This window comes from Chiloscyllium punctatum, chromosome 17 (genome assembly GCF_047496795.1).
Source record: "Chiloscyllium punctatum isolate Juve2018m chromosome 17, sChiPun1.3, whole genome shotgun sequence".
In the NCBI taxonomy this organism is placed as follows: Eukaryota; Metazoa; Chordata; class Chondrichthyes; order Orectolobiformes; family Hemiscylliidae; genus Chiloscyllium; species Chiloscyllium punctatum.
Genome location: NC_092755.1, coordinates 87,755,135 through 87,773,420, shown reverse-complemented (window position 1 = coordinate 87,773,420; position 18,286 = coordinate 87,755,135). Strand labels below are relative to the sequence as shown.

At 43.7% G+C, this 18,286-nt stretch overlaps 1 protein-coding gene across 8 annotated transcripts in view; it reads left to right on the top strand.

Annotated features, from left to right (window-relative positions):
• Positions 1–9,481, top strand: part of wscd2 (WSC domain containing 2) — a 593,216-nt gene extending 583,735 nt beyond the window's left edge. For all 8 annotated transcript variants that reach the window (XM_072587825.1, XM_072587824.1, XM_072587821.1 and 5 more), the window contains one exon: positions 1,367–9,481. In XM_072587825.1, coding sequence (XP_072443926.1) covers positions 1,367–1,719 — 353 coding nt within the window. In that variant the 3' untranslated portion in view covers positions 1,720–9,481. The remainder of the gene's footprint in view (positions 1–1,366) is intronic.
• The last annotated feature ends 8,805 nt before the right edge of the window (positions 9,482–18,286 follow it).

Sequence of the window (18,286 nt, the reverse complement as noted above, 5' to 3'; positions counted from 1 at the left end):
TTTGGACTGAGAAAACAAGTCCTGGGTGCAGTGCAGACTCATTCTGAAAGGAGAACAGGCCTTGTTTGTTGTAGAGAAATGAAAATTAAGGCATGCACTTGATATACACAGGCCTCAGCATCTTGATGCACTTGGACAAGATAACCAAGACAAGGGAATGCATATCAATAGTAAGACCCTGCTGAGAGCCGTGTATATCAAGAGAATGCCTTTGTTTTCATTGCTGTACCAAGAGCATGACATGATGAGCCTGCAAGCTCCCAGGGCCTACCCTTCGACATGCTTTCCCTGAAGCACCAAGGATCTGGTCCCTTAAGGTAGTGAGACAGGTAGATAAAGTGGTTAAAAAGACATATGACATCTGTGAAAAGGCATAGGGTTTATGAGCAGGGAGGATGATGCTGGAATAGTCTAAACTATTGATTAGGCCACAGCTAGATTACCGTATGCAGTTTTGGAGGGGTGTGACAGCTCTGGAGAGAGTGCAGAGGAGATTTTCCAAACTGTTGCCTTGGCTGGAGAGTTTCAGTTTTGAAGAGAGAGGGGACAGAATGGAGTTTTTTTGCAATGGAGCAGAGGCAACTGAGAGGGGACATGGCTGAGATGTATAAAATTATGGGAGGAACATATGATGAGGGGCATAGACAGGTTTGACAGAGAGACAAAAACCCTCATCACATTGAAGAAGTATTTAGAAGTGCACTTATAATGCCAAGGTATGCAAAGCTGTGTGACAAGTGCTGAAAAATTGGATTAGAATAGTTAGGTTAGTTTAGAATAGCTAGGTTAGAAATGGTTAGGTTAGTTTAAAATAATGTTAGTTTTTGACCGGTGCAAACTCAATGGGCTAACGGCCCTTTTCTGTGCTGTTGACATCTGTGACTCTCCCTCAAAGTTGATGAGTTGTGTACTTCAGCAGCTCTTTTAGGACATACACCACACCAAGTTAGTACAAACAATGGAGATTTAGAAGCTTCTGGATGGATGCCTGGTCTGCAACATGTTTGCTAACCTCAGTTGAGATATGGAATTTGCTTGGACTGAGGGTAACCCACTGAGTTTACGTCTCTGACCCATGACCAATGTTTCCAGTCAGAAAATGTGCACATCAGCAGAGGCCAGAACTATGTTAATATTGGCCTCAATGTCCATGAGTTTGCCAGTTCAGTGTCAGACAGGATGTCCCTTGCATGTGATACCGAGAGGAGGTTGACACCAGGGTCCCTAGGCCTAGCCTTAGCAACAACTGTTGGAGTTGGAAAAACAAAATGAGCACTTTCCTTTTGCATGCATTTCGGAATTCAGTTACATCAGATGTGAAAAGAAACCTTTACGAATTGTAATATCTTATCTGTTTGTTCAACAGAGTGGCCAGAGTTTGTGAAGAACTACGCACCTTGGTGGGCATCCCACACACTGGACTGGCTGAAATATGGCAGGAAAGTCCTGGTGGTTCATTATGAAGATCTGAAACGTGATCTCTTCAACCAGCTGAAGAAAATGGTGTCCGTGCTGGGCCTCGACGTCTCTGATGACCGGCTACTTTGCGTTGAAAGCCAAAAGGATGGCAATTTCAAACGCTCTGGCCTTCGCAAACTGGAATATGATCCCTACACACCCGAGATGAGGAAGATGATTGACGCTTTCATCAAAACTGTTGACACGGCCCTCAAACTGAGAAACCTGACTGGTGTCCCTGAGGACTATGCCCCCAGATGATTTTGTCAGTAAATGCTTTCAAAACATGGCTGTATCTCCTTTCCCTTTCCCTGGCCAGGACTCCTCTCCACCCAGTGGGTGGCTTCTTTTTTGATACTCTGCAGCTATTAGCTTTCCAAGTGCATCAATTGTCTAGAGTAAAGGTCACCAAATGCAGCTGGGGTTAGTAACCTTTTAGTGTAGACTTGCTAGCAGACAATCTTTAGCAAGTGGGGTGTCACGAGTAAGGGACAATGACTGAAATGGAATCCATGCAACTTTTTTAATGGGAGTTTGACAAACAGGCTCTTTGAAACTGAACAATACTCTTAGTTATCGTTTTGTTTCAGCTAAGGAGTGGTGCTGCCTACCTACAGAGGGAAGGGATTATCTGGCAATAATCTCTGAGGAATCTGGTCCTCTGCACCGAATTGGAGTGAAACTGGGGTAATTGAGTTGGCAGCTAAAGTCTTCTTGTTTACATAGAGGAGAGTGGAGGAGAGGGTTGGAGAGTTGGAGAGAAACGTTTCAACAGCATTTCACACCTCGCTGACATAGCAATAGGTAGGATGATACTGATGTGCACCCTTTGGTTTGTCAAGATGACTGCACAATCCATTCCTACTTCAGTGAGAGTTGACCAGTGAAAATGAAGGATGATGTCTAGGACTGGGAAGTAGGGCTGAAAGTATTGTACCAATAAGAGTGAGCAGTAACATGATAGCTACCAGTAAGTTAACCATATACACAGAGTTTGCAAAGATCACATGAGCTGCCTGAAACAATAAATTGCTCCTACCTATCCAATTTTCCGTGAAAACATCAATTATTGGCTTTAGCCAAATAGCAATTAAACCTGTAGTTATTCTCACCTATACAATTTTGACCGACCAGGTTGTCGCTAAATTATTTCAGCCTCGATTTCTGCTTCTGAGTCGCAGAGCAGGAATCAAGAAATTTTGCCTCCCTTGAGGGAAAATAATTGCCCCGAATAGTCAGGGGACAGGGCAGCTGCTGGAGGGAATTGGAGCCACCACCCCAGATGCAGGACAGAGGTAAGCCACTAAGGCACTGGGGTGGGGGAGCGCTCCTTCAAAGACCTACCTCAGTTCTCTGGGAGAGGCAGTTTTGTTTCTCAATGCTTCAAGGGCTGCTTTTTTGAATAAGTCATCAGCTTGGAATTTCAAGAGCCCTTATCCAGAAGCATTTAAATCTCCCCGAAAGAATTGTAACTCCCACACAATGAGTGAAGGCCCATGCTCCAGCAAAAAAATAGACTCAGCCTTAACTCAGCACTGAGTTCAAATGGGGGAGTTCCCACATTTGGAAAGCATAACTTATGGAGAAAGTGAGGACTGCAGATGCTGGAGATCAGAGTCGAGAGTGTGGTGCTGGAAAAACACAGCAGGTCAAGCAGCATCCGAGGGGCAGGAGAATTGACGCTTTGGGCATGAGCCAATGAAGGGCATATGTAACATTGATTCTCCTGCTCCTCAGATGCTACCTGACCTGCTGTGCTTTCCCAGCACCACAAATCATGACTTATCCCCATCTCCCCTTCCTCAGCAAAAACAGGATCTATCTGGAATTAGGACAGGAATTCTAGATCTGGGATCACACTACTATTTGAAAGGTCCAAGAGTCTCCAGATCTCCATGAAAATCCAGGCCTGATTGCTGAGTTGATTGGTCTGGCATTTGTCTCCCACAACCAGGCCACCTATTTGCGTTAGCATTCTGATCAATTGATGTAGCATCTTCTAAGAATGCATTCTCTGCCATTCTCCAGGAATTGGCTTTCTCTGGTGATCTACTCAAAAGGAATAGTCGTCTTCAGTTTTTTAGTTTCAGTATCAACTATATGAGGGACATGGGAAAGAGACCAAGTAGCTAATACCATTAATCGTCCACCGCCAGAAATACCTATTCAATGACAAAGATGAAAGGAAGGTTATCCTTCATTGCTACCAAACCAAATTACAAATTATTTGTCATTCAGCTATTTAGCATCCTGTTTGGGATCTTGTCAAGTGGTGGTGATGTCCATATCTCTGAGCCAGATCATCACACTCTGAATTCCAGACATTTTTTCCTGAATTGAATCCAAATTTCACCTTCTACTACAGCAGGATTTGAACCCAGGTCCCTGGTCATTTGTGGGATCTCTAGTTTAATGATCTAGTGATAGCACCACTAGGCCATTGCCTCACCTTATACTGGAAGATGGAATTGAGAAATATCGTTTCAATCCAATGGATTAGCAGAGCAGGGCTAAAGGGTTGAATGGCCTCCTCCACTTCAGAATGCTCTAATATTCCACATCAACTGTCTCTCTGGGAAGTCTTTTCAACATATTCTGCATAAAATAATGACTGTGATTTCCTTTTGAACTATGACCCGTGCTTCTATGATCAATTTATCTATTCCGAAAGCAGGAAAGTCCTGTAGTTGACCCCTCAACCAGCTTTCACAACAGCCTCTTCGGCCAATGCAAACTAATGGTGGTGGATATATACAGGTCGAGTGAGCCTTCGGGCGGGTGGCAGCGATTGAATGTGCCTGAAAGGGGGCTTTATTCACATGTAGTACGTTGTATGGTCATAGAGTCAAACAGCACGGAAACAGACCCCTTAGTCAACTCATCCATGCTGACCAGAATTCCAAACTAAGCCAGTCCCACCTGCCTGCACTTGGCCTATATCTCTCTGAAAATTTCTTATTCATGTACTCATCCAAATACTTTTGAATCATTGTAACTGCACACCCACATCCATCACTTCCTCTGGAGGTTCATTCCATACACAATCCACCCTCTATGTAAAAACATTGCCCCTCATGTCTTTTTTAAATCTTTCACCTCTCACCTTAAAAATATGAAGTCTTGACCTGTAATTAAAGGTTATAACTTTATGACTTCAGAAATACCCCACCCTAGGGAAAAAGACACCTGCTATTCACCTTATCTGTATCCCTCATGATTTTGTAAACCTCTTAAGGTCACCCCCCAACCTCCAATGTTCCAGTGACAAAATGCCCAGCCTATCCAGCCTATTTTTATAGCCCAAACCCTCCATTCTCAGCAACATCCTGGTAAATCTTTTCTGAATCCTCTTCAGCTTCATAATATCCTTCCTACAACAGGATGACCAGACCAGACACAGTGCTCCAGAACAGCCCGCACCAGCTGGGAGCACAGATTTTCACTCCATTCCAAACCCATGGACAGAGAGATAATCGCAAACTAACAGTCTGCCATTTCCCGGATTCTGCTGTTCATCTAACCTGGAGTTCATGGAATCACCTCCTTCAGCTATGTTCCTGAAAGAGTCAGAACATTGATGTCTCCAATGTAAGTCTATTACATGGCCATCAAAAAGTCACAGTACTCTGTACTAATTCACAAAATTATTCCTAAGAGCCATCCCCCTCAGTACTGCAGTGAAAATGCTGCAGGGGAAGCAGACTGTTACACAGGAATTAGAGCAGGCCATTCAGCCCATCAAGCTTGCTCCGCCATTCAATAAGATCTGATTGTAACCTCAAATCCTCATTTTCCCTGCTTTTGTTAACCTTTCACCCCATCACCTAATGAGAGTCTATCAACATCCGCCTTAAAAATAGGAATGATACAGTACAGGAGGGAGCTATTTGGCCCATCTTGTCCATGCTGACCCAAAGACACCCAGGTGCCTTTTCTAATCCTGCACACGCCCTGCAGCTTATAACATTTAAGGTGTAGATCCACGTACTTCCTGAAAACATTTTGAGTCTCTGATTCCACCATCAACTCAGGCAGTGAATTCTACACACCCACCACCGCCTGAATAAAAAATAAAAGTTCAAGGACTCTGTTTCCAACTCCTTTTCAGGAAGAGAGTCCCATAGGTTCATGACCCTCTGGGAGACAGAAATTTGCCTAATCTCTATTTTAAATGGGTGACCCCTAATTTATATACAGTGACCTCTATTCGACAATGAATGGTTTGGAAAATGACTGGATTAGAATGGCGCAGATTTATTAGACTCCACAATTTATTAATCCTCTGTGCAGGCCTGAGTCATGGGTTCAATGGTAATGGAAATGGTCCCTTTATTTTCGAATTATCTCTGGAAATTTTTGTAAAATTTCTCTGGAATTTCCTCCCTAATGGCATTATGGGTCAACCCACAGCAGATGGACTGCAGCGGTTCAAGAAGGCAGCTCACCACCACCTTCTCAAGGGGAAACTAGGGATGGGTAATAAAAGCTGGGCCAACCAGTGACGCCCACATCCCACAAGTGAAAAAATAATCTTTTGTGAAGAAATGTGCTGCTTTGCTTCCCATCTCCACTGGTGCTACTGCAGATTGACAATATAGGAGGAATCAGATAGGGGTGTGGAGAGTGACTTCATTCCTCTCTGGGTCAAGGGGGCAGGTTGGATATTGGTATTTCCACATCTGGCCCTTGTTCGGAATCTGTTACACCAGATTCCCAGCAGAATAATGGAGAGAATCCAGTAGAATGACCAAGAGGAGTCAGCTCTCCTCCCCACCTCCCCCCCCCCCCCACCCCACAACGTGTGGAAACATCATTTCACATGCTCTGGGTCATGGATATACCAGTCACACAGAAGGCTCGACATTATGCAGTCCATCTGACAAAGTGACAGATCAGAACAGACATCTGCAGCAAAAATAAAAGAGCTCCACTCACAGGTACACACGTGGAGCAGTTAGTCAAACCATGTCTATAAAAATTCCATCCAGGTAACAAGCTTCTGAGTGAGTCTTTCTCATAATGTACCATTGTGACGCAGATATACCCTGTTGTCAAGGGCAACCACAAGGTTCTGTGAAGAAAAGGCCAGCTCCTGATGATTTAGTGTTCAAACATTCTTTTCTACTAACTCCAGCTTCCACAGGTGGTGAGACAGTGCCACAAGCATCTTCGACAAAAAATCTTCTAATCTTTGGCAACAGGTCAATAGGCAGGAGGAATCCAATGTGGATGAAAGAGCTTGGATACTAGCTGATGACACTTCCAGGTCTAAGAGAGTATCTGGTTGCTGTGTAATATTAACTTGTTAGCAAGTCCTGTGTTTCGTGTTGTTGCTGTAAATTGAAAGATGATCAAAGTCAGAAGTCTCATGACAACAGGTTATAGTCCAACAGGTTTAATTAACATCACAAGCTTTTGGAGCGCTGCTCCTTTTTCATCTACAGTACCAGCAGCTTGTTTTTTTTAAATAAACCTTTTGGACTATAACCTGGTGTCCTGAGACTTCTGACTTTGTCCACAGCAGACCAACACCAGCACCTCAGCATCATGGAAAGATGGTGCATATCGTGTGTCCCCACTCAGAGGAATGTCAATCTGCTTCCTTTTCTTGGGGGTTGGGGGAGGGCGCATGTGGCAGGAAAATGTTTTTAGAGAAGTCCGACCAGACTTTCTTGCTGAACTGTCCTGATTGAGTGTCACAAAGCATGCAGGCAGAATGAAAGGAGCAGCAAAATGCTGGGCAAGTCGGCATTACCGTGGATCTAGTCAATCCTGTGTGCCTGATCCGAACATGGGATTCACTAAAATGATGGTGAAGGGAGTAGGTTCCACCCTGGGATTGCACAGTGGGAGCTTTGAATTGTAAACCATGACCCCCCCAGTAGCAAGAAACTGTTGATGCTGTAGGTCCTTCGGGTTGTCTATTCTCCAGGACTACCTTGGAGATACCTAGATTTGAGAATTGATCCCCAGGAAAATGCAAGGAATAAAAGCCCAGGTGGAACATGATGAATGAAGAGGGAATATGAGGCAGGGCTCTTCAAGCTGATGTAACTTCCAGGGATGCACCAATAAAGAGTGGGCAATCATTATTTACATAGGCACCTGAAAGTAACAGCCAAAATTAGAGAAAAATCTGTTGAAGACATTTTTTGTCTAAATTTCTCTTTTGTCTTGGTAATTCTTTGTGAATGTAAAGGATGGAAGCAATCAAATACAAGGGTTGCATTTTCTGGTTCAAGGTAATACCAATCTCATATTTTGAATGATTTTCAAGGAAGATACTTTACCTCAATGAAGGATTTGCAATGTGTTTTATTCAGGCTTAACAGTCTGGTCTTGTTGTAAGAAGTGCAAAGTCAAAACATACTGACTGGAACTTACTGAGGGTTTCAGGACAGGGCAGCTGATCAAAGGCCTAACCTCGTAATTGAAGAGCCTAACCTCATTGTGTTTCCAATATAGTCTTTAAAATATGGAAACAAGATACTGAGATGCTCCCAGAGCTTTCTCCAAAGCCAAGGTGATTGCCATTCTGATCAGCTCCTGCCAAAAGCACCATACCCAACTCTTCATTTCCATTGTCTTTCTTCATTCCTCAGCCTGAACTGATAATAAGCAACTCAAGAGCTGTGTGTAATCTAGAGCTGAACCTCAACCCCGATCGTGTTCATCATCAAACCTGTCTCTTTCTTTGAATGCAATTTTACGACAATGGTCTGTATTGCAATCTCACCACCATTAATCTCTCACCCACACCATTGCAACATTTGAGTTCTCCTCTGCTTCCCTTTTGCTAATATCCTTGTTCCATTTCTAGCTCCTCGAAGGCTATCTTTGTCATCCCCCGTCTTTGCCATACATACCAATGCACAACTCCTCTTCTATGCTACTTACCCTCTCATAGGTGAATCCTTTCCTCCCCTCCACACCATTCAAGATGTGTCTAGTTTCAAAGATCCTCAAAAAGCTCAGCATCAAGCAGGACAAAGTAGCTCACTTGTTCGACACCCCAAACACCATTTTCAACAATCCTTCCTCCCAACACCAACACACAGTAGCTACAGTGCGCACCATTTACGAGATGTACTATCGCAACTCACCAGGACTCCTGCAACAGGATCAAACCACACTCCAACCTGACCTTTTAAATAAAACCTTCATGGAGCATATGGATGTTGCTAACTAAGCCAGTATTTATGCCCATCTCTTGGAGAAGTGAGCTGGTCCTTACTCTATCCTTGCAACCTATCAAGGTTCCTCATAAATGCATCTATGCTGTTGGGCTCAACTATTCTTTATGGTAGTAAGTTCCACATGCTAATCACATTCTAGGTAAAAAGTTTTCTCCCAATTCTTTATTGGGATTATTGTTGACCATCTTATATATGTGATTCCTAGTTTTGAACTCCCCACAAGTTCCAGATGATTTCATCAAGCGTTTAGGTGGGTCTATGTCACACACTGCAGACATTATGTAAAAGGCTTTACTGCCTGTTGGGGTTGCAAGGGTAGAAACTATACTTAGATCTTCAGACTCTGTCTTACTCTCTCTTGACACAAAGGGCAACGCCACATTAACCAACAGTAGGCACATTTTAGGCACAAAATGAATCATAATGTTGACACTTGTCTGCTCCACTTTATAGGATAAACAAAGAAAAGTTACTGAGAGGTTTGCACTTGATCCAGGTGATTGTATAGACTGGCCTTAACAAAGCTTGTTTGTCAAACAAAAGAATAATTTGTGGTAATTTGTTGGCACTAACTGGGTTTGTGCAGAACAAATCTCTACACATATTTTGTACTCAATGTGTCATGTTTTTACAAACGAAAATATGTAAAATTTTGTTACAAAGGGGGAAAAAAGGTAATAATTTGATGTTACATTTCTGATTTTATTTTTCCGGATGTGAATTTCCTGAGCGGGAATGAATGAAATTAATTCCTATTCAAATTCTTGAAATCCAATTCTTGCGCTCATCTGAATTATCCTCAGGTCAGCATTAAAAGATTCCTCTTGTGATCCTCAGCTATGTCTTATGTGTTTTTATTGCTTCCATCAATGCTTTGTTTGCACACATTAAAGGAATTAAAAGGAAAGGTATGAGTGTTTTAGTCAGAAAGTTATGCCAGTCAAATAATGTAATTAATAACTGCTATCTTCCTGAGATCTAGACAGGAGCAACATTCACTCACTAAGTCATTGAAACATTAAGATCCAGGTCTCATTGTTGATCCATGATAGATCAAAGCAAGGCAGCAGATCCTCAAAGAACCAAGAAACATAGGAGACAAATTTCCCGAATTTCTCAGAAACCAACCCTGAGAGGGGGAAAAACGTTAAAAAGAAACAGAAATGCTTGGAAATGAAAATGCTGGTCATATTGAAGCATTGTTTTGAGGTACACAAAATAAATCAGACTAGTAACCTGTTCACCAGTCCACCAACTTATCAACATGTTTTTAAAATTTGGCAAAACCCCCCCCTCGTGGTTCACGATGTTTCCCAAGTTTTGTATTGTCCGCAAATTTTGAAATTTTGCACCAAGTTCTTTATCATTAAGTTAGCAAGAGTCTTAATGCTGAAGCATTAAGGGGGTTCCACTGTAAACCTTCCTGCTGAGGTGGGGAGGTTTATGGTGTGAATGCAAGAATTAGGCCACAGGCAGCTGAAGGCATGGTGGCATAATTAAAATAGTTAAGGTAGAAATGACCAGAAATGGAGGAGCACAGAGATCTCAGGGAGGTGTCAAACTGGAGGAACATACAACAATAGTGAGCAATGACACAATAATGAGTTGTGACATGAGATGAAATCACAGATAATGCAAAGGACAAAGACCAAGAATCAAGAACTTTCATATTAATGTGTGCATTTATGTTGAGATAAGTTGTATTAATGTTATAGCTGATAAGATACCATGAGAAAATGATATTAGCAGTTCTGGTAATTCTGCTCAGCGTGTTATCCATGCAGTTAGCATTTTATGAAGGTGATTATTGAACTATGCTATGATATTTTTAATCTGTTTTCTCTGTCAAAAATCAATTTTTCTTGTCCCACCTTTTCCTTTTCCATTCTTCTCCTTTGACAAGGCTGATCTTTTTCTGGTTTGTTTTGATTCTGTGGCAAGTCACTTTTCGCACAAAGCAGATCATTTTTGACATCTTGACAGAGCTGTACATCAGTTCACTCCCAATCTTTACAGAGAGCACAGGTCATAATTCTTGAAGAATTCAGTCTTGTATGCTGTTGCCTGTTCTCCATTGGGGAAAAAAGTGTTAAAAGTATTTCCCTGACAAACAGAACTTTCATTAGTCGGTTCACACCTTGGTTGATGCAACAATATCACCGGTGTTGACTTGAAACATCACAGTCACGTCCAAAGTCATCCTGAAGAAAAATTACTGACTGGAAAAGTTATCACTCCCTCTTTAGATTCTGCCACAGCTGACCAATATTTCCAGCAGTTGCAGATTTTATTAGCAAGTCAAATGCTGCGATTCTCCTCCAAAGACACAGGCAGTGACCCTGTGCTGGCTTCTATCTGAATGTTGCGTCTGCGCAGGACATTGGCTAAACGACTTTTGGAATACTGCGTCCAGTTATGGTCTCCCACCTTTCAGAAGGATGTTGCAAAGTTTGAAAGGGTTCAGAAAAGATTTACAAGGATGTTGCCTGGGTTGGAGGACTTGAACTATAAGGAAAGGTTGAATAGGCGGGGGCTGTTTTCCCTGGAGCATCAGAGGCTGAGGGGTGACCTTATAGAGATTTATAAAATCATGAGGAGCGTGGATAGGCAAAATAGACAAACTCTTTTCCCTGCACAAGGGAGTCCAGAGCTAAAGGGCATAGGTTTAGGGTGAGAGGGGAAAGATATAAAAGAGACCTAAGGGGCAACTTTTTCACACAGAGGGTGGTGTGTGTTTGGAATGAGCTGCCAGAGGAAGTGCTGGAGGCTGGTACAATTACAACATTTAAAATACATCTGGATGGGTATATAAATAGGAAGGGTTTTGCAGGATATGGGCCGGGTGCTGGCAAATAGCACTAGATTAATTTGGGATATCTGGTCAGCATGGACAAGTTGGACCAAAGGGTCTGTTTCCGTGCTGTACATCTCTATGACTCAAAGTCTCAAGGAAGCATACACAAAGATGGCAGATATTTCCGTTTCTCTTCCTAGGCCTAAGGACTTGGATCTTGGAAAAAAATCACTGAGAGGTACAAGCCATTGTTCCATCTCAGAATCGTTCTCCTCCAAATCGAATGTGAAATTAAAAAAAGGTACAATGCAATGCTCATGGCTAGCATGGTTTGGCCACTCCATCTATGAATAAATAAATGTCTCAGGAGCATTGAGCATCGGGGTGGCTGCCAAAGGACCATTCTACTGGGTCTCACAGTAAAAAAGGTAAAGTCACCCATAGGACTGCTCTGTCGTTAGAGAGAGAGAGAGAGAGAGAGACGATTGGTGATGGTTTAATCTGAGGGTCACCACACCTCCGGCAAGGGGAGAGGTTGAGGAGAGTCCTTCATGGTAACCTCATCTGGTTCAGAAATAGAATCAACACCATTGGAGTCACTCACTAACCATCTAGTAGAGGCAATGGCCTAATGACATGATCACTGGACTGTTTATCTAGAGACCCAGATAATGTTCTGGGCGTGGCAAATGGTGGAATTTAATTTTAAAAATCTGGGATTAAGAGTCTAGTGATGACTGTGAATTGATTGTCAGTACAACCCATTTACTTCACTAAAGGACTTTAGGGATGGGTACTGCCACCTTAGCTGGTCGGGCCTATGTGTGACTCCAGCACAGCCATGTGGTTGACACTTAACTGCCCCCCTGGGCAATAAGGGATGAGCAATAAATGCTAGACTGGCCACTGATGCCCTTGTCCTCTGAATGAATAAAAGGTTCCAGTCAAACAAGCAATTCTGTGAAGATAAACAGTAAGCATCCTTTTGAAAAGTCTGAATACGATCAGAACATGCAAACCAAAACAGCCACATATTAAAGGCCAGGAGCACCAGATGAGCATCACTAAAGCAGCAGGCAGGCGGTAGGGATATTGGAGATTTTAATAAGACCGCAGTTGTACATGATTGTTCCAATAAGAAGGTCTAATAAGGTCTCACTGCACACAGCGGTCCCCAAAATCTTTAAAATACTGTCGAATTCAGATCCTCACTAATTGGAGGAAAACTCCTTGTCAAAGTAAGAACAAAGTATGGCCAAAGATCTGAAAGAGAAACAGAAATGCTGAATAAACTCAGCAGGTCTGGTAGCATCTGAGGCTAGAGAAACAGAGTTATTGTTCTAGAACATGGGGCTCGCAACTTTAATTCGGTTTTACTCTCTCTGCAGTAGCTACCAGATCTGCTTAGTTTCTGCAGCACTTTCTGCTGTTATTCCTGGTCCAATTCCATGTGGGTGTGCTTAGGGAACACCAGGGTCTAAGGAGAGCATGGGGTAACATCTACCTCCTTCCCAAGATCCACAAGCCTGACCACCCTGGCTGACCCATTGTCTCAGCATGCTCCTGCCCCACTGAACTCATCTCTACCTACCTCGACACTGTCCTATCCCCCCTAGTCCAGGAACTCCCCACATACATTCAAGACACCACCCACGCCCTCCACCTCCTCCAAGACTTCCGTTTCCCTGGCCCCCAATGCCTCATCTTCACCATGGATATCCAATCCCTCTACACCTCCATCCACCATGACCAGGGCCTCCAAGCCCTCCGTTTTTTCCTCTCCAGACGTCCCCAACAGTACCCTTCCACCGACACTCTCATTCATTTGGCCGAACTGGTCCTCACCCTTAACAATTTCTCCTTTGAATCCTCCCATTTCCTCCAGACCAAAGGGGTAGCCATGGGCACACATATGGGCCCTAGCTATGCCTGTCTCTTTGTTGGCTACGTAGAGCAGTTGATCTTCCGTAATTACACCGGCACCACTCCCCACCTCTACCTCCGCTACATTGATGACTGCATTGGCGCCACCTCGTGCTCCCGCAAGGAGGTTGAGCAATTCATCAACTTCACCAACACATTCCACCCTGACCTTAAATTTACCTGGACCATCTCTGACACCTCCCTCCCCTTCCTAGACCTCTCCATCTCCGTTAATGACGGCCGACTTGATACTGACATTTTTTACAAACCCACCAACTCCCACAGCTACCTGAATTACACCTCTTCCCACCCTACCTCTTGCAAAAATGCCATCCCGTATTCCCAATTCCTCCGCCTCCGCCGGATCTGCTCCCAGGAGGACCAGTTCCACCACAGAACACACCAGATGGCCTCCTTCTTTAGAGACCGCAATTTCCCTTCCCACGTGGTTAAAGATGCCCTCCAACGCATCTCGTCTACATCCTGCACCTCCGCCCTCAGACCCCACCCCTCCAACCGTAACAAGGACAGAACGCCCCTGGTGCTCACCTTCCACCCTACCAACCTTCGCATAAACCAAATCATCCGCCGACATTTCCGCCACCTCCAAACAGACCCCACCACCAGGGATATATTTCCCTCTTCACCCCTTTCCGCCTTCCGCAAAGACCGTTCCCTCCGCGACTACCTGGTCAGGTCCACACCCCCAAACAACCCACCCTCCAATCCTGGCACTTTCCCCTGCCACCACAGGAACTGTAAAACCTGCGCCCACACCTCCTCCCTCACCTCTATCCAAGGCCCTAAAGGAGCCTTCCACATCCATCAAAGTTTTACTTGCACATCCACTAATATCATTTATTGTATCCGTTGCTCCCGATGCGGTCTCCTCTACATTGGGGAGACTGGGCGCCTCCTAGCAGAGCGCTTTAGGGAACATCTCCGGGACACCCGCACCAATCAACCACACCGCCCTGTGGCCCAACATTTCAACTCCCCCTCCCACTCTGCTGAGGACATGGAGGTCCTGGGCCTCCTTCACCGCCGCTCCCTCACCACCAGACGCCTGGAGGAAGAACGCCTCATCTTCCACCTCGGAACTCTTCAACCCCAGGGCATCAGTATGGACTTCAACAGTTTCCTCATTTCCCCTTCCCCCACCTCACCCTAGTTCTAAACTTCCAGCTCAGCACTGTCCCCATGACTTGTCCGGACTTGTCCTACCTGCCTATCTCCTTTTCCACCTATCCACTCCACCCTCTCCTCCCTGACCTATCACCTTCATCCCCTCCCCCACTCACCCATTGTACTCTATGCTACTTTCTCCCCACCCCCACCCTCCTCTAGCTTATCTCTCCACGCTTCAGGCTCACTGCCTTTATTCCTGATGAAGGGCTTTTGCCCAAAACGTCGATTTCGAAGCTACTTGGATACTGCCTGAACTGCTGTGCTCTTCCAGCACCACTAATCCAGAAACTGATATAACATCGACAGCATACCCCATGAAGAGTGGCCACAATCTCTTCAGCAGCAGAATCCCTACAGATTGGAAGCAGGCCATTCAGCCCATTGGGTTCACACTGACCCTCTGAATAGTATCCCACCCAGACCCATGCCATCACTGTAACCATGCATTTGCCATGGCTAATCCAACTCACCTGCCCATCTTTGGAGGAAACTAGAGCACCTGGAAAAAGCCCACGCAGACACAGGGAGAATGTATACAGACAGTCACCTGAGAGTGGAATCAAACCCAGGTCCCTGCCGCTAACCACTCAAATCACTGGGCCACCCTTGCCCATCAGCTTAACAATGGCAACTTGAGAACAGCAATAATTTCTGATGATAGTTGAAACTAAATAGGAAAACAGGTTAAAACTCTTACCTTGACTAACATCCTGAAGTGTCTGTCCAGATTGCATCTTAATGATTGTTAATGACTCCCTACAGTGGAACAATTCACAATTGTATTCAGCCGAAACTATATGCCATATTTCTACATGAATGCTGGTTAAAAGAAGCATTCAATTTTCCACAACTGGGGTGGAGCTGGAGTGACAATTTTTGCTGCAATGCTGACTCTCAATGTATAGACCACACGACCCCCATTGATTCAATAAAAACATTGCCTTATACACAACTGGCATTTAATATGTTGTGGGCAAAATCATGTTGGCAGCAATTATGATATCGCAGTTGTTCAGGCAATTAATTAAAATGCAGCTTTCAAAACTGCTTGCTTTGAATAATGGAGGGTGAGTTGAGAAGGAATAATAATGAGGATATTATATTGTCACAGATGTGGATCTCCTGAATAATTAGTGAGCTGGTGTTTAAGAGCTAGCTTGAATGATAATGTAACCCAGGAGTTAATCGAGTATTTTTGGGATGGAGGGACAGGCAGTCTGATAAAATGAGCAGTGACAGGATTTAGAGGTCAGCTGAAAGTTACATTAACTTTGCAACTTACTTCCAGTGTTCAGGCTGTGTAAAACCTTGCATTTATGTAGCACCTCTTACTACAGCAGTCCACCCAATAGCCAAATGGGTACTTTGCAATTGCAGTCACTGTCTGGTTCAGGCTGTGCACTAGACCCTCCTGAAAGAGCTACACTGAGAGAATATTCAAGTATGGATTTACAAGCAATTCGACTGAATTAGTTGGTGATGGCTCTTTAAAGTTAGAAACTTTCAGGATATTTATTAATGTTGCACATTTAAGTCAATGAAGAAAAATTAGTTGAATTCAACATGAGGTGGTAACACAAAGTGTAAATGAATATATGGGATTTGGTCTTGGTCCCTTTTTGATTGTGCATTAAGTAATATGGAAGAGCTAAGCCTTAATATTGCCTGCACTGGTAACTAATGATACTAGGTTACAGGACTGAGTACTCAGCAGTAATCATAGGGTTCCATTAATAGCTAATGATACCAGATTGTGAGACTGAGTACTCAGCAGGAATCACAGGGTTCTCATAGAGTTAGATGTTGCTCAGAGGGGAGCACTCACATTTCTGTGTTGGAATTGTGTTTTAAGCCCGATTCCAGAGATTTGAACATCCAAATCCAGGCTGACACTCCAGTCAGAGTTCTAGTTGCTGCCATTTGGAAGCGTTGTTAGACCGAGGCAGTCTACCCTTTCACATGGACATCACCTATCCTTTATTAATGTCACTTGTTGTTAGTCGGTGCATAAAGTGACAGCTTTATTCCCTGCATTACAACAGTGACTGCAATTGCAAAGTACCCGTTTGCCTATTGGGTGGACTGCTGTCGTGAAAACATAATGACTTCTAACAGATGACATGGGGGTGGACACATAGTTTTGACTAACAACTTGATATTAGTCGACAGACTCTCTGAGAGGATGCAGGACATGGCACTGGGGTAACTTAAAGTCAAAATCCTGAAATCAGGGACTGGTCTTGAATTTCTGGCATCACATCCCAACAATTAGCTCAAACATAGTAATTTCAAGATCGCTGCCCAGGCACAGAAGTTAAATGTGTGCAGTTTTAATTGAACGATTCAGAGATATTATAGACCTCTGCGGCAAGTTGGAATGGACTGGGCCTTCTGGCTCAGAGGTAGGGATACTACCACAGTAACACAAGAGCCTTTTCTTTGATCTTTATTGCTGAGTCTAGGACCTGTCTGATTGTCAGTGGTACGATTTCTAAACAGGAAACATAACAAGGTATTGCAAGATAGGAAAGCTTGCATTAACTAACTAGGGATAATGATGAAGATTTCTCTGGAGTTGTATTGAACACATCTGCTGCCTTCATATAGAACACAACTATCAGACTGGGTGGAACGCACTGTGACTCAAACATTAACTCATTCAGAACCAAACTTTCAGTTGAGGGGAACGAGGCAAACAATGTGCGTAAAATCCAGCACAACATTTCAAACATTCCCTCTCCTCCCTCCACAGACCTGCTCCAGGTTTTCACTCCCATTTCATCATCCTCGGTATTTTGCAAGTGTTTCTGAAGTGGAATGCGTTCAGTTCCATGGCCGCTAACTTGCTTGAATGCTAAAGAAACAGGGGATATGCAGATTGACTTTCCTTACATGAATAGGCAAAATTCTGCTTAACCAAGTGCATATTGATGCATTTATGAGGATTCCAGACACACACACATGAGGGAGAAAGAAATAAAATGGTATGCTAAGACCATGAGATAAAAGAGAATTGAGGATAAACACTGACACTGTGCCATAAATTCTATCCAATTTTACAACAAGATAGAATAATGATTGATTATAATAGAAATTTTGAACGTGTGTAGTGAATGCACAAATTTAGGAATACTACCTTGGAATACATGCAGAAGGAGATTTTGATCCTTGGATTGTTGGCAATTGTCACCTCCTTCTCCTTGGAATTCTCAGAGTCAGGTTAGTCAATCTAGCCAACACCCTAGATTTGCATTCTCATTCAGATTCATTGCAGCTGACTACTGGTCTGGTTCCAAAAGGTTTCTCAACCCTCTTATTCTCCACAGCACACATACACACATTATGGGCTTAAATATTAAATGGTGAAGAAAAAAAATGTAAGCCCCAGTGGAAACATAGTGGAGGAAGATGTACATGTGAGACCCATTAATATGTAAGATGCCTTCTCAGACTGTGGATCATCTCTCCACACCATCGGTTTGGTCACACTGGCTAGTTATTGCAACATTACAAGGTGTTACATGATCTGCTTGTTATCTTAGACCATTCCGTATCACCTGTCCTTCGTGCAGAAATTTATGAAGAAAAACGCCTTTGACCACAAGTCCATCAGGAAGTGGTCAGCACGTAGTGTCCTTGAGACCCTTCGGGAAAAGGAGAGGGCGGATCCTATTGAGCGGTTCCCTGGGCAGACTGTCAAAGCCATTTGGTAGAATGCCTCATTGCC